Raw genomic sequence first — 27,061 nt, 5'->3', positions numbered from 1 at the left:
AATCTTAAGGTGCTTTGTGCGGGTGTGCATCATAGGATGGATGGACATGACCGTGAGATGCTAAGGTCTTGAAGTACCGACTCCACCCAAATGTGTGTCAGATATTGGTCCCACCTATCATAGGTAGCATGATAGTTGGTCCCACAAATCCGATATAGGTCCCACTGATCATTTGGGTAATTGAGTTAATGTATGGGTCCTACCTTCCTCGTCATAGCCCATACTAGACACGACACATAGGTTAAATTGATGATTTGACTCCTCAATCGTACCAATACGCAAGTATGATGCTAGCTCTAAAGCGGTCACAATCAATTAGAAATAACGTTGTAAACCATAATGTCCATTTTATGACTATTCTATGCTATAGAATTGTGACCTTTTTGACACAAAAATCTCACAAATTTATAAGGTGGATTCTTTGACCATTTTAGCCATTATCACTAAAATAAGATCATAAATACACATCTCTTATATATAGTAACTTACCCTCATTTTTTTTATGTCTCTACTCCACATAGAAAAAGGTGCCACGTAAGGGGGCTATATAACCCCTTATATAATGGAAAATGATTGTGTTCCCCCGGGGGACGGAGCGTTTGCATCCCCTGTCTTCCCTGCGCGCCGCGTGTCCCGCTGGGGCCCACCACTTCTCTTATCCTCACGCACCTTCCTCCTCCACTCGTCGACTCCGCCTCCCTCGCCACCTTCACCATCTCCCCCAGCTCCACCCTCACCTACAACCTCACCGTCGCCATGACCGTCCGCAACCCCAACAAGCGGGTCGGCCTCTACTACGACAACGTCGAGGCCCTGGCCCTGTTCGAGGGGCAGGTTCGGGTTCGCGCCCCTCGACGCCTTCTACCAGGGCACCCAGGAGTCGAGGCAGCTCGCCCCCGCGTTCGGCGGCCAGCAGGTGGTCGACGGCGACGTCGCGCCCGCCAACTTTAGGTCGCAGCAGTCCGCCGGCGCGTTCGATGTCGAGGTCAACCTCAACGCCAGGCTCCGGGTCAAGGTCTGGGCCTTCAAGGTGCGCGGGCCCCGGGCCAGGATCAGCTGCCCGCTCTCCCTCCCCGCTCCTGGCGCCGCATCCCCGCCCGCGTTCAAACCCGTCGACTGCAAAGTCTGGTTCTGATTCCAGGCTTTTTTGCTGCTGATTGATTTGATTCGTTGGGGGATCTGCTCTGCCGTGGTAGATCTTCCTGCTAGAGATTTTCGGTGGTTACCTATCTAGAGTACTATCTGCGCTACCGGTGGATTCCAGTTTTGCTACCTTTAGGATCTCTGGCGTTGCTACCGACGGAGGCCAGCTTTGCTACCTTAGATCTCTGATGTTGCTACCGGTGGAGTGTGGCTTTCTGCTACCGCCGGAGGCATGTTTTGCTATCTTAGATGTTAGGCGTTGCTACTGGCGAAAGGCGGAGTTGCTGCAACTTGGGTGGCGCTGCTATTGGCTGCAAGCGAGGTCTTCGACGCTGTCTTTATTCTATAGTTTTGCAACATATGAATAACTTTTTTGCTACTTGTTTGTGTGTGATTTTGCTACATTTACAAAATATGTTTGCTACGGAGTTTCTGGTGAGGTCTCCCATGAATTCTCTGGCTAGTTCTGTGTCAATGTCTTCGACGATATTTATTTTTGCTACAATAGCATTTTTTTTTTGCTACGAGCTCTCCGGCGAGGTCTCCGGCGAGTCTCCGGCGAACTTAGCCTTTTTATTTGATTTCGTGATCGAACCGTTTTTTGCTACAATGTAGCAAAAGCGGGTTATTTTTTTGCTGCCGGGAGGTGTTTTTTTGCTACATTGAGTAAAAGCAGATCTGGCCGTTCAAGATGGCTGATCCGACGGCTGGCGACCCGGGGGCTGGGAAATCAAATCCCCCGGGGGACGCCCAACAGTTTCCTTATATAATTGCTCTAAATAGCTAATGTAAGGCCTCTCCGAATGCTAGTTTCTTGTCCCAAATATTACAAGTATTCTGCCAATATGGTACCGTAGTTAAGTAAAAGAGAACAACATTGTATCTTAACTAGTACTCTTGCAGCGTTGTCATAGGTAAAACAAATAAATTGCTAGCTCAACCACATGCAAGTATGAGCCTAAAATCATTTAGGGCAAGCTTATTTATAAACCATTTAGAAACAGCACATTGGATTATCTTTTTTCTAAAATACTGTCACAATATGAGATAACAGGCTAAGAGCAGGCCTAAATAAAAAGTTTTCGCCTAGAAATACATGACGCTAATATGGAGTCATGCTAACGCAGACCGATCGAACCTTCAACATTGAGCACGTACCGAACATCGATTCGGACTCGACACTGTCAGTTGCTCAATCCTATCACCCTGGACAGCTGCACATGCCTGCAAACCCTCTCTTTGTACGACCGTATATCACCAAAGTACTCATGCTTAATTTGCACTGAAGCTAGTACATCGATGAATCGATTCTGTCCACTCATCACATGCTTTAGAGAACAATCGGGACCGAGCGTGCAACACCCTACCCGAGCTATCATCATCCATGTCCTGTCACGAGGAAAGCACTTCCTTTTTCTCAACTAAGGGTACAACACATCTTGATCTCACCTAAGATCTGCATTTCATACACTGCTCTTCAGTTTCCTCTTCTCAGGCTCCCAGACATCTCCAATGGCCACCAAGCACAGCATGCAGCTGATCCTACCGGCACTGGTCTTTCTCGCGCTCGTCTCCGCCGTGGTTCCGGCCACGACGCACCTCCGGTTCTACATGCACGACATCGTGACGGCGGACGCGTCGAGCCCGGCGACGGCGGTGCGCGTCGTCAGGGGCGTGGCACCGCTGCCCAACGACCCCACCAAGCGCTTCGGCGACATGTACGCCGTCGACGACGCCCTGACGGAGGGGCCCAGCGCGTCGTCGCCGTTCGTCGGGAGGGCGCAGGGGTACTACCTCTTCGCGTCGCGGACGGACGCCGCGCTCCTGCTCAGTGCCAACATGGTGTTCACGGCGGGGAAGCACAACGGGAGCTCCGTCGCTGTGTTCGCCAGGGACGCTATCCTCGACACCGTCAGGGAGCTACCCGTCGTCGGCGGCAGCGGTGCGTTCCGCGGGGCTACCGGGTACGGCCTGCTCTGGACGCACACCTTCAACGCCACCTCCAACAACGCCGTGCTCCAGATCGACATGTACCTCGACGTGTAGGCACCATGCACGTTGATTTTTTAGAACCCGCAGAAGCTCTGCGCCTCATTCCATTAAGCATCAGGAGAGAGTGCAACATTTACAAGAATTGCTTGCACGAAGCTGTAGCAGTCACAAGTGATCAGTACAGCCAAAGCACATGCGGCACACACACAACCACCCCTACACCCAATGCCACTACTCTCGCGCCGTCCTACGTCGGCAAGTATTTGTTTAAGTATTTGCATTTGCATGCATGCAAGTACTAGTCTAGCCATATTTTGTCCCACCCGGATGCCTTCTCTAAATCTGTGTTGCTGCATTTATTTCAAGAGAGAATAATAGGAGAGTATACTGCTGTATATTTTAGAAGATAACACCTTAAAAAGAATTATCTTAATTTTTAGATAGTTACAATCCATGAGTAATTAAAAAAACTCAGCTACAACCCAATGCTGCTTAACAGTATACTACCTCCATCCCAAGATGTCGAGGGTACTCCTCGATAATGGGCTTAGGGTTGATGGAATCCTGCAGGCTGACACGAGACATCGGATACCAAACAAACGGGGAGAGAGATTTACCCAGGTTTGGGACCCTCGATGAGGTAAAACCCTTACTTCCTGCTTGTCTGATCTTGATTATCGAGAATATTGGGTTACAATGGGGTAGCCGAAGGTTTCGACTATGAACTCTTCGAGAAGCTAAGATTTTGTATGACCTAGCTCTAGACTTACAGTGGTTATGGCTAAGTTGATTGTGTGTCCCTCGGCAGACCCTCTCATGACCCTTATATTGTGAGCCAGGTCTCGAGAAGTCTGTCCGGGTACGACTAGGTTACAAAGAGTTCTATGTCTAAACTTTCCTTGATTCTTCGTCTACTTGCCTTGTTCTTCAAGAATCCTTCTTTGGAACCAACATAACGGCCCGCCTTGGTCGATGGGTGATCCTCATGGGCCCCTGGTTGGGTTGTAGGATGTAGCACAATACAAGTTACCCGAAGGGTAATGCCCACATCAGTAGCCCCCGAGTGACTAGTCGAAGTGTAGCTTCGGGTAGGGACTAAAGTTGTCTTTTATCGAATGTCTATAAATCTTCAAAGAATCTTGAATACTTTGAGAAAGCTCCATCTTTATCGGGTGCGCGACCAGTGCTCCCGATGGGAGTAGCCCCGATTCTAGGCACGGATGCTCGCAACCGTGTGTAGACTCAAGTTGTACTACTCGAATGCTTCTTATGCTCTCGATATTTTCTGTAAACTGTCACGATCATCCGATAACATTTGTATATCGGGTCTTCAATATCTTCAAATCTTCGTCGATAGTACGTAAATGATTCTAAGTAACATGTCCAGTCTTACTCGATAAATCGACGTTGGTTAACTGCCAATGGAAAAACAACGTTCCTCTACTTCAGAACCAAGTCCCCGGGCATGATTCTAGATCTTCTAAAACCTTCGGGTCCATAATTTCTATCGGGTGCGCGACCAGCGCTCCCGATGGGAGTAGCCCCCCGACTCTAGGCACGGACGCTTGCAACCGTGTGTAGACTCAAGTTGCACTACTCGAATGTTGTAAACTTCTTCGGATGCTTTATGAGGAGTCGATGCTTCTGACGACATCATTGATGACGTAGTTACTGCGGTGGTTCGATTGACAGGACGTGACTGGACTGGCCCACCCTACTTCTGTGCGGTCAGTTAGAAAATGACCAGTCCTTGCGCATTGACCGAGGCGCCTCCTCGATTTCCGTGCGGGATGGAAAAAGTATCCATTGTTATGATAGATGCAATGACACGCGGTGACCTAACCGCATATCTCCTTTGATAACCTTTGTTTTATAGACGAGAAGGAGGAAATTTACTTTTCTACTCTCCCCTTCCACAACCTTTCTTCCTCATTCGCCCTTCTTCCTCAAAGCTACCGCGCCGCCGCCATTCTTTGACTTCCTTTCAATTTCCAAGCACTTTCGAAGATGGTGAAGAAGAGATCACCGCCGGCGCAGCATCCAGTGGCGTCACTACCAAGGTCGCATCTGGTGCATAAAAGAAGGGCACATCGGAAATCTCCGCCGCAGCGCCCGCGCTGGAGGTTTCCACCGCGGCGCCTGCGCCCGGTGACTGGCCTGCTTCGACAATGACCAAGTGCGACGAGAAAAAAACTCGTAGCCTTGGTTTGATTTCTGCTGACGAGGGGAATGCCATACTTCCAGGTTCGGCTTCACGCCCCAATCCTCCCGTCGGTTTTACTGTGATGTTCATGTCATTCTTGTACCGCGGACGTTCTCTTCCTGCCCATGAGTTTCTCCGGCATCTTCTTCATTTGTAGGAGATTCAGTTCTGGCAACTGACTCCCAATTCGATCCTTCATCTCGCTATTTTCATTACCCTTTGTGAGGCATTTCTGGGCATCAAGCCTCACAGGGGTTTGTGGAAGAAGATCTTTTTTGTAAAACGCTACAACTGTAGTAGCGGTTCTTTCGTCACTGGTGGAGTCGGGTTTGTTGTTCATAAGGAAGCAAATTACTTCAATTTCCCAATGAGAGAGTCAGTTCAAGGATGGAGGCTGAAGTGGTTCTACATGAAAGACTCATCAGTAGCCAAGTGCCGAAGTTCGTTGATGTTCTCGAGGCTGTGCCGAAAAAATCTTGGAAGAATATACTGTTACCCGAAGAAAAGCCTACAATCGATAGATTGTTTGACAAAATTCTTCGGATCAAAGAGTCCGATTGTCAGACTATGATGGGCACCGAAATAGCAGTTGTCTTCTTAAAATGCCGAATCCAACCAATCATGTCCCGAGCCCACCCAATGTGGTTATATTCGGGTCCCATGGATGAAACCAGAATAAATATTGCTGAGTTATCTGAGAAGGAGTTATTAAACGAAGTTAGGCGCCTGACTCCTTTTTGCCAAGAGGACTCAATCCCACTTCTAGCTCCTCAAGCACCCTTTGATTTTGATCACCAATCTAATGAGGTAACTCCTTTCTCGTACTTATAACAACTTTCGTATTCGGGGTGTGCTCTTTTCTTTTTGTTAAAAATCTTTACTTGTCTCGACAGATCCTGGTAATTGCCAAATGTTTTCAGAACATATCGGATGAAAACCTTGAGGAAGGAGATTCCTCTGTACCTATAGAGTCACGTGCCGAAGAGAATGAAGACTTTGAATAAATTGATCCTGCAAATCCCGAAGCTCTTTCAACAGACCATAGATCTTTTGCTGATGACATAAGTGATACGGCGGAGTCAAATCACGACAATGATGTTGATCATGCTACCTTTGTTGATGCAGCTCCGGAGAAGGCTAACACTCAAACTTCAAAAAGATCGTCTGGCGGCTTCGCAGACGAGGATGATTTGTTTGATTTGTAAGTTTCTTCTATTGCTTCCAAGAATCTCCTTTGCATTCCAGTATTCATTTTGATTGGTTTATATGATTTTAGTGACGAGGGCTTCCAAGAGCCTCCTCTGAAGAAGGCCAAAGCAAGCTCCATCAAGCCAACGCCCGCAGCTTCCGAAGCTTCGGCTCAAGCGGTAGCCCCGGCGGCCCAACTTTCAACAGCTTCTTCTCTTTCTAAAGGGAAGGAGCTTCCTTCGACACATTGCGACTACAGCTTCTCCTTCTCCTCCTCCTGCAAACATGTAAGTTTTTTCCATTTTCTTTGACAATGGATCTGCTTCTAATAGCCCCCGAATCTATATTGGATTGCTCACAGCTGAATGTGGATTTAATATACTATTGTTTTAGCAGGTGCTGATCTCGTCTTCTTCTTCTTTTGCAGGACTTTCAAACGGTTGATACGTCTCCAACGTATCTATAATTTCTGATGTTCCATGCTAGTTTTATGACAATACCTACATGTTTTGCTCACACTTTATAATGATTCTATGCATTTTCTGGCATTGGATAGGGGAAACTCTCCCGATACTGATTTCTACTTGTTGTTTATGCTATTGAGTGAAACCATTGAACCAAGGTCTATGTTCAGATTTTTATTCATCATCATATCACCTCTGATCATGTTCCATATGATGTCTCGTGAGTAGTTCGTTTAGTTCTCTGAGGACATGGGTGAAGTCTAATTGTTAGTAGTGAACTATGGCTGAGTAATATTCAATGTTATGATATTTAAGTTGTAAGTTATTCTTCTAGTGGTGTCGTGTGAACGTCGACTACACGACACTTCACCATTTATGGGCCTAGGGGAATGCATCTTGTACCTGCTTGCTACACCGTGGGTTGCCTGGAGGACAGAAACTCTAAACCCCGCTGGTATATCGATGCAGGAGGGATCGCAGGATCTCGTAGTTTAAGGTTAGTGGTTAGATTTATCTTAATTACTTTCTTGTAGTTGCGGATGCTTGCAAGGGGTATAATCACAAGTATGTATTAGTCCTAGGAAGGGCGGTACATTAGCACAGGTTCACCCACACAACACTTATCAAAACAATGAAGATTAATCAGTCGTATGTAGTGAAAGCACTAGACTAAAATCCCGTGTGTCCTCGAGAACGTTTGGTCATTATAAGTAAACAAACCGACTTGTCCTTTGTGCTAAAAAGGATTGGGCCACTCGCTGCAATTATTTCTCTCGCATTTTACTTACTCTGTACTTTATTCATCTCTACATCAAAACCCCCCGAATACTTGTCTCGTGAGCATTTACAAAGTGAATCCTTCATCAAAACCGCTTGTCAACACCTTCTGCTCCTCGTTGGGATCGACATTCTTACTTATCGAAGATACTACGATACACCCCTATACTTGTGGGTCATCAAGACTATTTTCCGCGCGCCGTTGCCTGGGAGTGAAGCGCTATTGGTAAGCGGAATTGGTAAGGAAAACCTTTACCGTTTGTGCTGATTTTATTTCTGCCTGCTGCTATAAGTCATTATGGAGAGATCTTTCTTCAATTTCTATTTGGGAAATCTACTACTACATGCAACGGTAGTGGATGAGGCTACAGGTGAGGAAGTAATACCATATAAAATACCTACGAAAATTATTGAACATGTTATGGATAACCGCTATGAAGGGGATGGAACCGTCCATCCTGGTGATCATTTACTGTTTTTGCATGAATTATGCGGTTATTCAAATGTGCAGGTATTGCTATGAATGAAGTTAGGAAGAAGCTATTCTCTATATCGCTGTCCTGTAAAGCGGCGCATTGGTATAAATTATCTGAAGAATGGTGATTCTCTTGATTGGGAGGACATTGTGCCTTTATTTTATTCCAAATTTTATCCTCCAAGTGAAATTCACAAAGATCGGAACCGCATATATAATTTCTGGCCTCATGATGGAGAGAGTATTGCCCATGCTTGGGGGTGATTGAAGTCTTTAATGCTCAAATGCCCCATTCATGAGCTTCCTGGTAATGTTATTATTGATAATTTCTATGCAAGACTTTCTTTTCAAGACAAGACCTTGCTGGATACTTCTTGTTCTGATCATTTACACGCAACAAAGAAGAGTTTAAAAGGGACCTTCTTGATCTGGATCCAAGAAAATACATCGAAGGTTGGGAGAACGACAAAGATAGAGAATCAGGTATAATTTATGATTATAAATGCATTGAAGCTTTTATGGATACCGATACATTTCGTAATATTAGTGCTACATATGGTCTTGATTCTCAAGTTGCCGCAAACCTTTATAAAGCTTTTGCCTCTCATTATGAATTGCCTAAGAAGAATTTTGATAAGTATCATGAACCATACAAAGATAGAATTGATTCATCTATTAATAAGTGTGTTGTAATTGAAACTGCTGATCGTGTTATTCCTGAAGCTTATATTGAAAAAACTCCTTTTCCTGCTAAAATGAAAGAGTAATCTGTTATAAATAGTGTGGTTCATAAAAGTGAAAAGAAACCTAGAGAACCTGAAGAACAAATAAAAGTTGAACTCGTTGTTGCCATAGTTAAAGATCTTGTGACTCGAAAATGTAGAGGATGGTCATATTATTTTCTCGTGAAGATGCTTCTAATATTGTTTCACATCCTAATAAACCCAAACAAGCTAGTGTTCCTATGCTATCTCGTTAAAATTGGTGATCATTGCTATTATGGTTTATGTGATATTGGTGCAAGTGTTAGTGCTATACCTTATGAGCTTTACACGGAGATTATGCACGTAAATTGATTCTTGTGAACTTGAAGATATTGATGTGGTTATTCAGACTGGCTAATAGAGAAACTATTTCTCCAATTGGTATTGTTCGAGATGTGGAAGTTCTATGTGGTAAGATTAAATATCCTCGCTGACTTTTTGGTACTTGGTTCTATCGCTAGTGATTATTGTCCTATCATTTTTGGTAGACCTTTTCTAAATACTTGTGGAGCTATTATAGATTGCAAGAAAGAGAAAATTTTGACCAAATTTGTTGGTGAATCTTATGAGTTTAACTTCTCTAAATTTACTAAAACTCCTTATAAAGCTGATTTGCCTAGTAATGATTTTAAAATGGAGCAGTGTGCATCTATTGTTCTTGTTCCTAATAATCCTTTGCAAGCAACATTTAGAGGATAGCGAGAGTGAAGTTTTTAGGAAAGAAAGAGATGAGCTTGAGGAGATTTTTCTTCGCCAACCTATTCTCAAGCATGATTTACCGGTGGAAGACTTGGGTACAACACTGCCACCAAAGGAAGATCCTGTTTTTGATTTAAAGCCTTTGCTCGATAATCTTAAATATGCTCATATTGATGATAAGAAAATATATCCTGTTATTATTAGTTCTAAGCTTACGTAGTTTGAAGAAGAAAGATTATTGCAAATATTGAAGAAACACCGAGGTGCTATTGGCTATACTCTTCATGACTTGAAGGGGATTTCTCCTCTATTTGCCAACACGCCATTAATATGGAAGATGATGCAAAGCCGGTTGTTGAACCTCACGTACGTCTAATTCCCAAGATGAAGGATGTGGTAAGAAATGAGGTATTACGACTTCTTGAAGCTGGTATTATATATCCTATTGCTGATAGTAGATGGGTTAGTCCTGTGCATTGCGTTCCTAAGAAAGGAGGAATGACTCAGTTGTGCCTAATGATAATGATGAGCTCATACCTCAAAGAGTAGTTGTAGGGTATAGAATGTGCATTGATTATCGAAAAGTTAATAAAGTGACTAAGAAAGATCATTACCCTTTACCATTTATTGATCAAATGCTAGAAAGGTTATCTAAAAATACTCATTTTTGCTTTCTTGATGGTTATTCTAGGTTTTCACAAATTGCTGTTAAAGCTAAAGATCAAGAGAAAACCACTTTTACTTGTCCCTATGGAACTTATGCTTATAGGCGTATGCCTTTTGGTTTATGTAATGCTCCCGCTACTTTTCAAAGATGCATGTCCTGCTATTTTTCATGGCTTTTGTGAGAGTATTGTGGAAGTATTCATGGATGATTTTTCCGTCTATGGGAATTCTTTTGATAGTTGCTTGCGAAACCTTGATAAAGTTTTGCAGAGATGTGAAGAAACTAACCTTGTTCTTAATTGGGAGAAATGCCACTTTATGGTTAATGAAGGAATTGTATTGGGACATAAAATTTCCGAGAGAGGTATCAAAGTTGATAGAGCTAAAGTTGAAGCTATTGAGAAGATGCCCTATCCAAGGGATGTTAAAGGTATTCGTAGTGTTCTTGGTCATGTTGGGTTTTATAGGAGATTTATTAAAGATTTCTCCAAGATTTCAAAGCCTCTTACTAATCTTCTTCAAAAAGATGTACCTTTTGTTTTTGATGATGATTGTAAGGAAGCTTTTGAAACTCTAAAGAAAGCCTTAACAACTGCTCCTATAGTTGAACCTCCCGATTGGAATTTACCTTTTGAAATTATGTGTGATGCTAGTGATTTTGTCTGTAGGCGCCTGTTCTTGGACAGCGAGTAGATAAAAAACTGAATGTTATTCATTATGCTAGTAAAACTCTTGATGCTGCTCAAAGAAATTATGCTACTACCGAAAAGAATTGTTAGCCGTAGTCTTTGCTTGTGATAAATTTAGATCTTATATTGTTGATTCAAAAGTTACAATTCATACTGATCATGCTGCAATTAGATACCTTATGACAAAGAAAGATGCTAAGCCAAGGCTTATTAGATGGGTACTTCTTTTGCAAGAATTTGATTTACATATTGTAGATAGGAAAGGTGCTGATAATCCTGTTGTTGATAATTTGTCTAGATTGGAAAATATTGCTTATGATCCTGTTCCCGTTAATGATAGTTTTCCAAATGAACAATTGGCTGTAATAAAGGTGAGCTCGCGAGACAGTCCTTGGTATGCTGATTATGCTAACTTTATTGTTTCCAAGTACTTGCCTCCAACCTTTTCAGCTCAGCAGAGGAGGAAATTCTTTTATGATTTGAGGCATTATTTCTGGGATGACCCACACTTATATAAAGAAGGAGTGGATGGTATTATGCGAAGGTGTGTTCCCGAATATGAACAACAAGAGATATTGAGTAAATGTCATGGCAGTGCTTATGGAGGACATCACGCCGGAGATAGAACCGCGCAAAAGGTTCTACAATCAGATTTTTATTGGCCAACTCTCTTCAAAGATGCAAGGAAGTTTATTTTATCTTGTGATGAATGTCAAAGGGTTGGTAATATCTCCAGACGCAATGAAATGCCTATGAATTATACTCTTGTTATTGAACCGTTTGATTGTTGGGGATTTGACTTCATGGGACCTTTTCCCTCTTCAAAAGGTAACACTCATATACTTGTTGCTGTTGATTATGTTACTAAATGGGTGGAAGCCATACCTACAAAAAGTGCTGATGGTGAGACCTCTCTAAAATTGCTTTTAGATATTATTTTTCCTAGATTTGGAGTACCTAGATATATTATGACTGATGGAGGTTCTCATTTTATTCATGGAGGTTTTAGAAAAACTCTTGCTAAGTATGGTATTAATCATAGAATTGCTTCTGCTTATCATCCTCAAAGTAGTGGTCAAGTAGAATTATCAAATAGAGAAATTAAATCTATCTTGCAGAAAACCGTTAATAAATCTAGAAAGAATTGGGCTAGTAAATTGAAAGACGCACTATGGGCTTATAGAACTGCTTATAAAAACCCCATGGGAATGTCACCTTATAAAATGGTTTACTGGAAAAGCTTGTCATTTACCTCTCGAACTAGAACACAAAGCTTATCGAGTCGTTAGAGAATTAAATAAAGATCCTAAACTTGCCGGTGATAAGAGATTGCTACAATTAAGTTCTCTAGATGAATGGAGAAGTGAAGCTTATGAAAATGCTAAACTCTTTAAAGAAAAAGTTAAAAAATGGCATGATAGAAGGATCATCAAAAGAGAGTTTAATATTGGGGATAAAGTCCTATTGTATCGGTCTCGTCTCGGATTCTTTGCAGTGGAAATTACTCTCGAAATGGGAAGGACCATATGTTGTTGAGGAGGTGTATCGTTCAGGAGCAATTAAAATTAGCTCTCTCCAAGGCAATGCTTCGCAAGTGGTGAATGGACAAAGACTCAAGCATTATATCTCAGGTGATTCTTATAATATTGATGTTGATATTATTCGAGTGGAAACGCCGGAGGCTTTCATCAAGGGACAAATTGACAGTCCGCCAGAACTCGACTTTGAATAGGTAACAGTACTGGTAATGAAAAGTTCGCGATTTACTTTCCGAACCTTATTTTTGCTGTTTTTGGATAATAAGAAAAATTAAGAGTTCGAAACGGAGTGGAAAGGACGCACGAGGGCGTGACACCACAGGCCGGCGCGGGCCCCAGCCTGGCCGCGCCGACCTATGGTGGCACCGCCTCGTCGCCCCTTTCCGACTCTGGTTCGATCTGGCACTTTCCGTTTGTTCTGAAAACTTTTATTATAAAATCCCCCGGACCCCTGGAGGTCCGTATATCGTTTTCTCGACGTGTTTTGTTTCGAGCTGTTTCTGCCAGGATCTGTTTTCAGTTTAGAGGCACCATGGTCTCCAAGAACAAAGGCAAGGGGCTTTCGGAGGAAGAAGTGAAGGAGGTGCCATCAAGACAAGATCAGCAAGCCGGAGGGAGCAAGCAAATCTTGGTGGGATCTGTTGACACTCAACGTTCTTTTTCTCATAACTTGCAGGGACCTCTACCACCCGCTCCTAGCCTCGACTCCTTCCCCATGATGGAAGAAGTTCTACGGATTACTGATGAGTTTTGTGATCAATATCGGGTTCTAAGAAGAGAAGTGGAGATACTCCAGGAGGAGAATTGCCGTCTCCGAAGAATGATTGAATACCACTTGATTCGCATCACAAGGTCGTCATCGCCAACCTCAGATAACAATGAATCTCTTCGAATCTTAGTGCAGAATTGTCAAGCTGAGAAACTGAAGTTGAAGGAGTTTATTAAGAAGCGCGGGAGAGTTCATCACCACCATCACCAAAGGAGTAATCCATCATCGGTATTGGCATCCCCTTGGTTTGTTCCAAGCTTGGGGAGTGCCGCGGTATCACATTATCATTACCTTTTACTTTTTACTATCAAGTAGTGTCATATCATGAGTAGGGAAGTTATCGTATGAGATGGGTTGCAGTGTGGAAGTATCTCTCCTTTAGTTTGTCTATGTATCCCTTGGTGTGAGTTATCGTTATGGAATATTAATGAGAAGTCTTATCATTTACATATTGCACACCTTATTTTAGTTTGCAATTTCTATTATATGATTGATCTTGATTTTAGTATTGGTACCACTTTGGGAGCATTAAGTTAATCTATTTAGTTTTGGCAAACTTAGCAATGGTCAATAGTAACAACACTTTGAGTTTTAGAAGAATAGAGGAAACAAATGTAGAAGATGTTATTATCTTTCTTATCAGTTCTTAGCCTATTATTCTAAAGTTAAAACTGTTTGTGCTTACAAGTAAGATGCATGATTGTTTCTATCACATGTATATTTGTTTGTTTCCCTCAACTTTTATGCTTGCTAATTAACCTTGCTAGCCAAAGACCTGTACTGAGAGGGAATACTTCTCGTGCATCCAAACCTTAGCCCAAACCTATGCCATCTGTGTCCACCATATCTACCTACTGCATGGTATTTTATGCCATTCCAAGTAAATACTTCATGTGCTACCTTTTAACAATTCAACTTATTACTTCTTATTTGTGTCAATGTTTTATAGCTCATGAGGAAGTATGTGGTGTTTTATCTTTCAGTCTTGTTAGGCAGCCTCCACTAATGGACTAGTGGCTTCATCCACTTATCCTATAATTTTGCAATAAGAGTCGGCAACGGGGTTCCCAGCCCCAATTAATTAACTTTCATTAATAATTCTCTTCACATGTTTTGCCCTGATTCATCAGTAAGCAACTTAATTTTGCAATAGACACTCCTCCATGGTATGAGATTGTTGGAAGGCACCCGAGGATTCGGTTAGCCATGGCTTGTGTAAGCAAAGGTTGGGGGGAGTGTCATCCTTAAGATAAACTAAAGTACATGTGTAAACAAAAGAGAAGAGGGATGATCTACCTTGCTGGTAGAGATAACGTCCTTCGTGGGAGCCGCTCTTTGGAGGTCTGTTTGGCAAGGGGGTTAGAGTACCCGCTACCAGTCGTTGACAACAACAAACACCTCTCAAAATTTTACTTTTGTTCTCTTTAGATGATTTCAAAACTGAAAAAGCTCTAGCACATGATTTAATCTCTGCTTCCCTCTGCGAAGGGCCTGTCTTTTACTTTATGTTGAGTCAGTAAACCTATTTCCCTCCATCTCAAGCAAGCATTTGAGTTGTTGTGATTAAACTATTATATTGTGATTTGCTTCATCATGTCTTTACTCTTTCTTGTTTAGTACACAAGTTTTACCTTGAATGAATATAGCTTTGAAAGTCATCAATGATTAATATGATTGAGTATGCAAGTTTACCATAAGTTTTTAATATGAGAGCGTTGCTCAATAGATAAAGTATAATCTGTTAACTGTTCTCTGACCAAGAACAAAGTTTGCCATCACCAATTATGATTTCTTATGCACCTTTATTTGTGATTACCTTATACTTGTTTCAAGTTGAGTTATATGAGGAAGTTGTTTACTATAATGTCTTGTGTGAATGAATATGATGCTTCTTGTCCGTATTTTATTTATCGACTCTTCACTCCATAAACATGTGGACCTGTTTACGAAGTTCGGCTTCGCTTGGGGACAAGCGAAGTCTAAGCTTGGGGGAGTTGATACGTCCAATTTGCATCACTATTTTATATCATAATTTGCTGTTATTCATTGATATATTTCATATTGGGACACAATACTTATGTTATTTCATCTATTTTGCATGTTTCATGATTATTTGGAGATCGAGCACCGGAGCCGAGATTCTGCCGGAAAAAGCACCGTCGGGATGCAATATTTCGGAAGATCAACTGTGGAAGGAAGTTTTACGGAAACTCCTATTTTTCCGGATGACGGAGGAAGCCGGAAGGGGGAGCCAGTCTGGACCCATGGTGGGCCCACACCATAGGGTGGCGCGGCCCATGGCTCCGGCCGCGCCACCATGTGGTGTGGGGCCCCCTTGGCCTCTTTCGCCTCCTTTTCTTCGCGAAACCCTTCGTCCCGAGGACCTAAGCCACGAGAGGAATCCTCACGAAGGGTTACAGCCGCCTCGCGGGGCGGAGAACACCAGAGAGAAAAGAGCTCTCCGGCGGGCAGGAATCCGCCGGGGAAATTCCCTCCCGGAGGGGGAAATCGACGCCATCGTCACCGCCATCGAGCTGGACATCATCTCCATCACCATCATCATCATCTCCACCATCATCACCGCCATCTCCACCGCTGGACATTGTCACCGCTGTAGCAATTTGGGTTTGATCTTGATTGTTTGATAGGGGAAACTCTCCCGATACTGATTTCTACTTGTTGTTTATGCTATTGAGTGAAACCATTGAACCAAGGTCTATGTTCAGATTGTTATTCATCATCATATCACCTCTGATCATGTTCCACATGATGTCTCGTGAGTAGTTCGTTTAGTTCTTGAGGACATGGGTGAAGTCTAATTGTTAGTAGTGAACTATGGTTGAGTAATATTCAATGTTATGATATTTAAGTTGTGGTGTTATTCTTCTAGTGGTGTCGTGTGAACGTCGACTACACGACACTTCACCATTTATGGGCCTAGGGGAATGCATCTTGTACTCGTTTGCCAATTGCGGGGTTGCCGGAGTGACGAAACCTAAACCCCCGTTGGTATATCGATGCAGGAGGGATCGCAGGATCTCAGAGTTTAAGGCTGTGGTTAGATTTATCTTAATTACTTTGTTGTAGTTGCGGATGCTTGCAAGGGGTATAATCACAAGTATGTATTAGTCCTAGGAAGGGCGGTACATTAGCACAGGTTCACCCACACAACACTTATCAAAACAATGAAGATTAATCAGCTGTATGTAGCGAAAGCACTAGACTAAAATCCCGTGTGTCCTCGAGAACGTTTGGTCATTATAAGTAAACAAACCGACTTGTCCTTTGTGCTAAAAAGGATTGGGCCACTCGCTGCAATTATTTCTCTCGCATTTTACTTACTTGTACTTTATTCATCTGTTACATCAAAACCCCCTGAATACTTGTCTGTGAGCATTTACAGTGAATCCTTCATCAAAACTGCTTGTCAACACCTTCTGCTCCTCGTTGGGATCGACATTCTTACTTATCGAAGATATTACGATACACCCCCTATACTTGTGGGTCATCAATGATCATGCTGCCTTTGTTGATGCAGCTCCGGAGAAGGCTATGACCCAAACTTTAAAGAGACCGTCTGGCGGCTTCGCAGAAGAGGATGATTTGTTTGACTTGTAAGTTTCGTCCATTGCTCCAAGAACTCCTTTGTATTCCAATATTCATTCTGATTGGTTTATACATTTTCAGCGATGAGGGTTTCGTGGAGCCTCCTCTGAAGAAGGCCAAGGCAAGATCCAACAAGCCAACGCTCGTAGCTTCGGAGGCTTCGGCTCGAGCAGTAGCCCCGGCGACCCAACTTTCAACAGCTTCTTCCCTTTCTAAAGGGAAGGAGATTCCTTCAACAACTTCTGCTATAGCTTCTCCTCGTCCCGAAAAACCTGTAAGTTTCTTCCATTTTATTTGATGATGGCCCTGCCTCATAGTCGAACGTGGTTTTTGAAGAATATACTATTGTTTTAACTGGCGATGATCTCATCTTCTTCTTCTTTTGTAGGACTTCCAAACGGTCATCAGTACTTTGAAGGGCTTTGCCTCTCAATTTACCTCGCTTGAAGCCGATAAAATTCGAGTTCAAAAGGAAGTTGAATCCACTACCTCAAAGCTTGATAATGCAGTAAAAATGGCTACCGAAGCTTGCCAAAATGCGGATTCTTTGAAAGAAGAGCTTGATCGGCTGAAGAGCAAACTGATGGATGAGGAAAAACTGAGGGCTGAAGCCGAAGCTCAAATGAACGAGAAGGATGGCCTTCTTCGCCAATCCACTTTGGCACTGCTTAGTAATATTAGTCACCTCAACCTTTGAATTTCCCTTTCTTAGTTTTGTTATAACTTTAAATTTTACTTTTTACCCTTTGCAGAAGCTGCTGATATTCCTTCTGATCCTTTGGACAAGCTTCCGGATGATTCTCCTGCTGATGCTTTGTCTATGACAATCGAGTCCAGCAAGCTCATTCAAGCCCTTCTTCAGAAGAACAAGGAAGTCATGTCGAGGATGCATGCCATGATCTTCCCTAAAGCTAGCCAAGAAAAAACCCTGGAACAGATGACGGATGCCTTTGCCGTCGACACCAAGGATATTATCGAGGTATTCAAATGCACCTCACGTACCTATGGTGCTCTCCTTGCTTTCCAGCTTATGATGAGATATGGCTTTAAATCTGATATGAAACGGATGACAAAAGAACTGCCGAAGGACCAAGATGGGCAAATTATTGATTTGAGCCTTTATAAATCATCAGCTCGCAAGTGTGCGTTGCAACTCCTTGAACTTGTTTCGGCAAACAAGTTATCTGCTGGTCCTAGCTTATCGACCCAAACTCAGGCTCCTCGAATTATTGTCTGTCAGATTGTAATCTTCTTCGTTTGCTTCAAACAATACCTTTTTAAAAGGTTTCTTATTGTAATGAACCCTGTACTGGCAATGTTGCCAGCACCTCTTTATTTTAATCACAATGTTCTTGGTGTTTTGGATGCACGCTCCCGATGGGAGTAAGATCAGTTTAAAGCTATGCATATTCCAGCATATACTTAACGGTGCATTTTGCAGGTGGCTCCCGTACCTTCTTTCGTCGAAAGTTCTTCGGCTGGTGATTCTGAAAATGATCGGCTTCAGCAAATGCGGACGCGTATCCGACAGTTGGAACAGGATATGCGTGTCCTCCATGGCATGGCTGCCATCATAAAGAAGAAGGGCGAGCTAGCCATTGAAGCAGAACGCTATGCAATGACTGAATTACACAAAGCAACGGGAAGCCTGAACTGTAAGTGCTTGTAATTTCTTCTTTTATTTTCCTCAATGCCATCGAAAATCTTCTGATGATATATCAACCATCTCCTTCGACAGTCATTTCTCTGAATTTATCAGAAGAAAACAACCGCGTGCATGAACACGTAGATGTTTGATTAAACTAGCTTGCTTTGACGAAGTCTTCTGGAAGGATCAATCAAAGGCCGCCACAGTCGCTAAATTTCAGGATTGGGTGCATCATCAAGTACACCGGTTTTTGATAAATGCTATTCAGGACTGAAGATGATCTGGAGGACGATGTTTCCTTTAAATGAAGTTCCTCCAACATTGCTAACTTTGATGTCTAAGTTCAGCAATGCCAAGAAAGTCCAGAGTCATATTCGTACACAACTGATTGCTGGAGCCGAAACTGCTTTTGCCCTTGTGCTTTCGAAACATCCTTCTGCAAATTTGACGGCGATTGCAAATGCCGATGGTAATGTAGGTCATCTTTTCACTCAGGCGAAAATTCCTGCCGCCATCGCAATTGAAAGGCTGAAAGATAGTTCAAAAGTAGATGACGAAGCAAAGAACCCAGAAGAACAGTCCTGATAACATTTATATTCTTGTTAGAGTAACTAGCAAGGTGGCCCTCGCAAATGCGAGGGAACCTTTGTAGTGTTTGTGTGAAAGATAAGTCTATATATGTTACATTACATGCATCATCTTTAATGTGTAATGATTTTTTGAATATAATAGCAAAATAAATTTTTCACGATGCAATTAATTGAAAATAAGTTATCGCTTGTTGATTGGTAAGACAACTAACTAATGAGAAACTTTATTGCGTTGGGTGCAATTTTCTTCGTCTCATTTGCTATACCCGTTTAAAATCCCTAACACTCTTTATCGCTTATTGATTGGTAGGACAACCAACTAATGAGGAACTTTATTGCGTTGGGTGAAATTTTCTTCGTCTCATTTGCTAAACCCGTTTAAAATCCCTAACACTCTTCTAAAATATAGTATATTTTAAATATGAACATGTACTCCAAGTCTCAGTTGGTGCATTGTTTTGTATATGAATATTTTCTTAAATTAAGATTAATAAACACAAATATATAGGGATGGTTACATTTTAATATTTCTTTATATCAATGGCCAATCTATATAGGGATGGTTACATTTTTTGAAAATTAGAAACCCTCCAATACAGAACTCTTTATCGGCAAATTGGAATATTTCGGTCCGAGTGGACACTCACTTATAGAAATTGATCATCATTTAGGTATAGTGCTAGGAAGTCTCCAACTCCTGATACGGCAAAATATTTTAGAAAATACATTTTCGAAACATCTCTATCCCTTTACATGTTTTGTACTAAATTAAAAAATAATCAATCATAAATACATATAGATATACATTGGTGATCAACATACTTGACTTCATATAGATATATTCGTTAATTTATATTTGAGATCCTACAATAAATTTTCCATCATGTTCAAGTTAGCTTGTGTAGCGTATGGATATTTTTTTCGGACACAGATAGAGTGGTTAAATCTAACATAAAAAATGTGGATACAAAATATGCTCCAGTAATCTAGGTTGATATTTCAAAGATGTGTAAGCGCGTGTATGGAGAGACAATAAATATGATGTGAACGCGAAGAGACAGAGGAAATCTTTTTTGCGAAACACGGTACAGACATAGACGCTCATATATACGCACATACACTCACCCTACCCTATGAGCACCTCAGATCGTGTCAAAGAAACTTTATCCGACAGGTCTTGAGATTAACGAAGTCACCATAGACATCTCGCTGTCGACGGAAACGTCGCCTCCCACTGAAGAATATTCCATATTTAATGAGACACCAAAGTATCAAACCTTGGGTTTGAACTCTGGTGAGCATGGGATGCCATTGTCCTCCTAACCACCCAACCATAGGTTGGTTCTCGAGACAGGGAATCAAAACCGTCTCGAACTTGCTTAGATGATTATTGATTTTCTTAGCTTTTTTACATTAGCCTATCGCAAGTTCACAAGATGTGGTTGTTACGTGAGATGGATTTTTAATCTAATGGACCGATCAAAATCAATACAGTAGATTAAAAATACTGGAAAATACGGTTGTCACCTACAATATGCAAACTACAAAACTGAGCTAAAAAAGAATAGTCAACCTTTCAAAGAAAAGGAATTGTCTGCATTGGGTCGGGCGATCTGGTAATTCAAATTTGGAAAGTGCTGGAGGAGATCTAAAATGTAAAACGCGAGGAAGTCCGTAATTTTTGTATGTGCAGCTGCACATGTCCCTACGTGATATTAGAATAACTACTATATTAAAGGTTAACCAACTTCATTTTTCTTAGAATTTTGAGGTTTGCTAAGAATTACTTTGGTGTTGACACGTATACACTAGATAGTTTTATTTCTGCAGTAGTTTTCCTGTGTGCATATTTGGTGCTATCTAGAATTTTTAGAGAGGATAGGAAACGGCTATGCAGTTCTTTTCCCTTCCTTCTTCGGGTGGCTGTAGCATTTTTACATATGGTCAAAGCGGTGCCCAACCGCTTAACTGGTCTCCATTACCCATCTCTCCCATCTTCTTTCTGTCCGGGCCTGCTCGCCACGCCGGCCACATCCGGAGCCACCGCCGTGCTGCTCAGTCATCGGGAAAGCTGCCTCCGATCTAGCTGTCGCACGACATCAGGAGGGGGTTGGGTGATGGCGCCGTCGTCGGCATGGAGGCGGGGCAGCGAGCGCGGAGCGAAGAGGACGTGCCGACCATGTCGACCACGGGTATGGAGGTCAGCAGCGGCTATGCGGCGCGTCGGTCCGTAGGTATGGCTTGGCCTCTCCTTATCAATCACCCATGTCCCCTCTCTCTCCATGCATCGCCTCCTCCACCTGCGGTAAACAGCGAGCCGCCGTGTGGGTCACTGAGATCGACGCTGCCGACGGTCGCCGGATGCCATCAATAAACAATACATAGGGGCTCCCTCTCCCGACGCTCCCTCTCCTTGCGCTCCTGTAGCTGCCGTTCCCCTGCCACCGCAGCCTCCTCGCCGGCGACTCCCAGCCGCCGGGCCACCCCAATCGCAGCCTCCTCGCCCTCCCTGCTCGCCACTCCTTCAGGCCTTGTCCTCCTCGTGCGGCTCCCCGGACTCCCCGGACGGCCGTCGCTCGGGCCGCGATCTGCGCTAGAGGAGCTCCAGCTCTGAGTTCAGCGCCAATCGCTCCTTCCGGGATGTTGTCCGCGGCGGCCTGTCCCCACTGCTCCCCTCGCCGGAGCCTACTCCCTTCTCTTCTGCTCGGATCACTGGCGTCGCTCCCCTGCCTTGCATCCTGCACGCGGCCGCTCCCCTAGGGTGTCACGCTCCCTGTGAACAATGGCCTCTACTTCCACTGCCAAGAGGAGGGCCACCGTGTGAGGGATTGCCCCAACGAAGCCCAGTGCCCTGCAGAGGTGATTTCGTGTATGAGTTTCATTGTTTCTATGTGTGAATTTTGCAGCCTCGTGTTTTTTTTTGGTCTGGCTTAGTAAGCACTGAACCATACAGTTTAGTCTCATTTCCACAATATTGCTTGAATATAGGATGGCTACATGATCAAATATATCTCTGACAATCAGCTTTTGTTTCTCCAGCTTTCCTTATGACGATTAGGCTTGATTTTTGAAATCTCTGTAGAGTTGAACCATTAAAAATAGATGGGTGCTATTGCTCCGAGAGGATACTTTCAAGGTGATATTGTTTTTTTTCATAGATAATTGACTGCTCAGTTCTGGCCATTTTCAATATGAATTCTTATATATATTTTCTTCTGTGGTCTATGAAAAGAAATGACTTGGTGATGCATATACACACCTTTGTACGAAGGTTATTTAGACATAGGAGTGAGCTGTCAGATAACACTAATAACAGAGATTTGTTATATGTTAGTTAATATCCTGGCGTTCAAATGTTTGGTAGTATCTATTTCACTTGCACCAGTGTCAACCATTTTCACCTCTTATGAGCTACCATGTTTGACCTTCGATCAATCTTGCAATATTCATCTTACTGCCACCAAGCTTTATTTTATATATTACATGTGTTTTACTCTATAGCTTGCTAGCTTCTTTTGATTTTCTTTGTATTATGTCTTTTCCAGTCGCAGGCCATTTGCATGTGTCGTGTCTCTCCAACATATGAACTTAACAACCACAAATAAAAACAACGGTATCTCATGCTAAATTGTGTGTAACTGTCCAAGTGGGGTATAAAATCTGAATATTGGGGGATATAAGCAAAAGATTTATGCAAATCTAAGCAAGCAGCAGATATTAATACAACTTCCATAAGTAATGTAGTACAGACAGGTTTACTGTTCCTATGATTGATGGTCATCCCAAACTAAAGAAAGGATTAGAAGTACTTTAATTACTACCCTCAAGGGCGGCAGCCGCAAGGTCAACGAGAACAAGCTCCTCTCCAAGAAGAATAGGTCTGTTCCATCCTTCACTCCGCCGGACGCCGGCACATCTTTTTCCTCAGTCGGGTAGGTGAGGTTATTCTATCTGATTCGCAGCGCTGGGATATTTTTCCTGCTCATTGTCCTTCTCACTGCCTCCAAGCAACCTCTGAACTTGCATTCCTTTGTGATATTGCTACAGAAGAGCTTCGGATTTGGAAGAGGGTGCGGACAATCAAGGGAGCTGCTGCTGTTACAAGCAGCACAACAGCACCACACGAGACAACAGGAGAATGAGAAGGAAGTGCGGCGCAAGATTTTAGGGCCTATTGGTGAGGTGGTTCTTCGGTGGGGGTGAGTCGGTGGCTGTTTACCACAGGTGGCAATTGTTGGTACTTGGGTTGATCCTTCAGGCCCATATGATGGTAAGGTGGATTAAGGAGGTGATGAAGTCATTGCGGAGCTTCGTACTGATTTCCATCTGGTCCCTGCCATCTTCTCTACAGTTTCTTATGTTACATGGTTTGGCAATATGTCATAAGTTCTGCAGTCCGTTTATTCTGATTTTCTTATCTTACTGATTTAGGTTAACACCTATCATGATATTTGTCATTTAGCAGGACATATGTTCTTCATATACAATATGCATGACTTCTAAGTTTCATAAGATTTCTCTGTTCAATCACAAGTCTCCTACTTTCTGATTGCTCTCATGGCGGTATTCGCGTAAGCTGAGTACCAAAAATGCATATATAGTGGACATTTTATTTAGTATTTCACACTTGATTCATTCGAATGACTATAGGCAAAGTAGATTGGTATATAGTTAAATTTGTTGCTACCTGAGTTCTATTCTCCTTTGGTAATCCCATGTTGCTGATCTTTGCCTTCAACCTGGAGTTTTATTGTGCCGACGTCGGTGTACTTACCATCCCTGCTCCGGCTCTCCGCCTCTGCCACAGACGTGCCGCACCGAGACATGGAGCGCTTGCTACATGGTATCACATACTGACGTCTAATATTTTCTCTGCATGGTTTGCAGATAGAGACTGATATAGATGATGACCAGATCTTAAATTGAGGTAAATGAACAAACTTCTCCAATCCGTTTTTTTTAACTTACTTTATTAAGAAAAATTTACTTCAGCTCTGTGGTTGCGATTAGATGTTTGTAATACCATGGGATTGTGGAATTTCAGCTCACACACTCTTCTCTGTATATAAACATATGTATGATATTGTAAGATGATTACTTATTGCAGCTCTGCAGGTCTTCCAAATTTATTGATAATGCTTCTTCTCTACCACATTTATTGACTTATTCTTCTACACTTTCTACTGATGCAAACTTTGCAGCCGAGTACGAGGCATGACTCTTGCATGTTTATTATGCACATGCCTCACCATATTGTCTTCATTCTTAATATAGGCTATGTTTAAATGGAGATCACATCAAGAAGAACATCAGTGTATATTTTCTTTAGCTGCTCCCTTACCGCAGGTTATAAATAGATCAAGTTAGTAATGTAGAGACGGTTGGATTCAGGGAAATATGACCAATTACATGATTCATTATATTATCTTAAGTGACTATGGGACTTCGTATGCTCTTATCATTTTTTGTTCAAAAAATATTGAATTAATTGTTTGAATTACAAGTTTATTTTGTGGTTTCCTTTTTCTCTCTTTGATTTGCGTACCTTGGCAAACTAGGGGTTTGGTGCTACCTTTTGCGGGTCTGCTGCAAACTACCTCGGTTTTCTGATTCTTTTATGTCCTAGGCTTTCCTATTTATTTTGAGATGCTTAACTGTAGGTGCCCGGGTTTTCATAGTTCATGGCATGTTCACCAAACTTTAGAAACTGCTATCTTGGATATGTTCTTTGGCGTATCTGAACTTATGACTGCAAGTATATGAGCCAATTATTACGTCTTCTTTGATTTTGCATTTTGAGGACAGAGCTTTTGTGCTCATTTCCGCACCATTTCTGTCCACACAAAACGTTTTCACAAGAGCTTGATCATTACTGAGACTGATATGAGCTTTGGTAAACTGCATGTGCAGAGAGCAACGGGTAGATAGGAAGGGTGCCAACAAGTTCAAGAAATGATGGCAAGAAGAGAGGAAGCTGACAAGCATACACTACAACACCAAAGAAAAGGTGCACTGCAATTTATCACGCATGCCCCCAGATAAGAGTTGGACACATTTTTTTTTTCTTTTTTTTCAGTGCAACTTGTGAGAAAAAGAAGTCATCAGCTTCCAACGGTTATTACTAGCCAAGTAGAACAACAAATTCTCCAAGCTTCCAATAGGTCATTCTTCTAAAGACAATTTTACATCAGCTAAGCAGACAGGCTATTAGTTTTTCCAGTAATTTGTCTTTAAACCTACTGTAATTTTATAGACATGTATCTATCTATCTGCATTATAATATTCTCTTTCATATAGCTAATTCTTCGTGGAAGTTCTAATAAATATTCGAAAGAGAAACGCGATGATATTGTTGTACTATGAGTATTATGTGAAAGCACATGTAATCTGCCAACTAAAATTTCTTCCAATTTGATGCATCCATATGAACAAATAGTAGCCTGACTAACTTCTTTTTTCTGCAAGCAATGAAGTAAAACAAAGCTTAGTGCCCACATTTCATTGGGCCGACTGCCGAGACTCCAGCCCCTGATTATCTAAAGCAGCTCAGGAAGACTGGTTATGCACAGTACCCACTGCCACCACTATGTATATTTGCCAGTTATGTGCTTTTGTACGACAGAGGTTACTGAAATTTGCTCATCCTCTATTTCCTAGCAGTCACCCATCGCCAAAAACTGGAGCTAGCTACTAGCACACACCTCCAGCTCTCCAAACAAAACTATTCTCCGTTTAAAACAAGCGGCCATACTCGATACGGACAATCATGTGACCACCAGCCAGTGTCCCTTCATGTTCAGTCCAGAAGAAACATGTATCCATGCCGTCTTCCTCATCATTATCCTTCATGTAATCCAATATAAAGTGAGTCCTAGATATGGAGCAACTTTTTAATGTGGTCTCTTATATTATCTAGCTTATCCTACTTTTACTATATAGCTAGGTTGATTTCTTTTCAGTTCATATCGATATTGAAAGAGATCAAACTTGCTACGAATTTCACAACCTACAGTGGAGATCATCAAATATGCTCTAAAAAACAACTAATATGAACCATGTATCCTAAAAAAGATAGGACGATGGAGGTCTTCCTGGCTTTGTTGAGGGGGGCAAACAAGGATTCGATAAGAGGACACTGATTCCCCATTGGATGATGAAGCACACTCGACTCTTTCTTCACCAAAGGCCAACAACTCACCATCTTTTCCCGCAACAACGAGGACACCAATGCGAAGCACTGATGAATGGGTACTAGGGAACATCAGCACTACCAGTCTTACCATCCTACTTTGCTACTTCCTCCAAGCTTTGGTAACCAAGAATATGTCAATGGTTATGTTCAAGTAGAAACTCATGTATTTTCCATGTATCCTATATGTAAAATGATCCCACGAACTATGTTGTCAGAGCTAATCACTTCAAAAATGTTGTCAGATAATTATGTATTAGTGTACTTACTACTTATGCAAGGCAATGATATGAGCTCTGGAATCAATTCTAATTATATATTACTGCTGCCTCTCCCTTGGTTAATAGCACTAACACAAAACCTTTACAAATTACAACCATCCATATCAACCACGGGCGCCATCTTTTTGTATGCCTTTCCGCTATTAGTGTATCATATGCCCAAGTTAATTACCCGTTATTTTATGCCCTTCTTAATATGGGTAGAATTCTCTATATGCAACTTATTTACTTGATCTAGCTTAAGGATTAAATTTTCATGCACCTAGCTTCAGTGTATGTTGCATCCAACTTCATTCCCAACCATCTTAAAACCTAATACTATTTAAACAAAAAAGTCTTAAAAATATTACAACCATTGCATTATACAATCGGCGCGACGT

The 27,061-nt window shown here is 42.2% G+C and overlaps 1 protein-coding gene, 1 long non-coding RNA gene and 1 pseudogene across 3 annotated transcripts; all 3 read left to right on the top strand.

The window, feature by feature from the left end:
• The first annotated feature begins 36 nt into the window (after positions 1-36).
• LOC124696723 lies at positions 37-1,147 on the top strand (annotated as a pseudogene).
• Positions 1,148-2,655: 1,508 nt separating this feature from the next.
• LOC124702684 (dirigent protein 21-like) lies at positions 2,656-3,189 on the top strand. Its single transcript, XM_047234845.1, has one exon. It carries the CDS (start codon positions 2,656-2,658, stop codon positions 3,187-3,189), a length of 534 nt encoding a protein of 177 aa, XP_047090801.1.
• Positions 3,190-23,393: 20,204 nt separating this feature from the next.
• Positions 23,394-26,122, top strand: LOC124703603. 2 transcript variants are annotated; one of them, XR_007003180.1, is made up of 3 exons: positions 23,394-24,138; positions 25,122-25,218; positions 25,677-26,122. It is a non-coding gene; the product is annotated as an uncharacterized LOC124703603 (long non-coding RNA). The 2 variants fall into 2 exon arrangements; XR_007003181.1 differs by lacking the exon at positions 23,394-24,138 and having other exon boundaries at positions 24,803-25,218.
• Positions 26,123-27,061: the final 939 nt, after the last annotated feature.

This window comes from Lolium rigidum, chromosome 3, assembly GCF_022539505.1.
Source record: "Lolium rigidum isolate FL_2022 chromosome 3, APGP_CSIRO_Lrig_0.1, whole genome shotgun sequence".
In the NCBI taxonomy this organism is placed as follows: Eukaryota; Viridiplantae; Streptophyta; class Magnoliopsida; order Poales; family Poaceae; genus Lolium; species Lolium rigidum.
The sequence above is the reverse complement of the archived record's forward strand: the minus strand, read 5'-3'. Positions and strand labels throughout refer to the sequence as shown.

Excerpts from the sequence above, each read along its gene's own strand:
- LOC124702684 (XM_047234845.1), top strand. The coding sequence starts at position 2,656 with ATGGCCACCAAGCACAGCATGCAGCTGATCCTACCGGCACTGGTCTTT.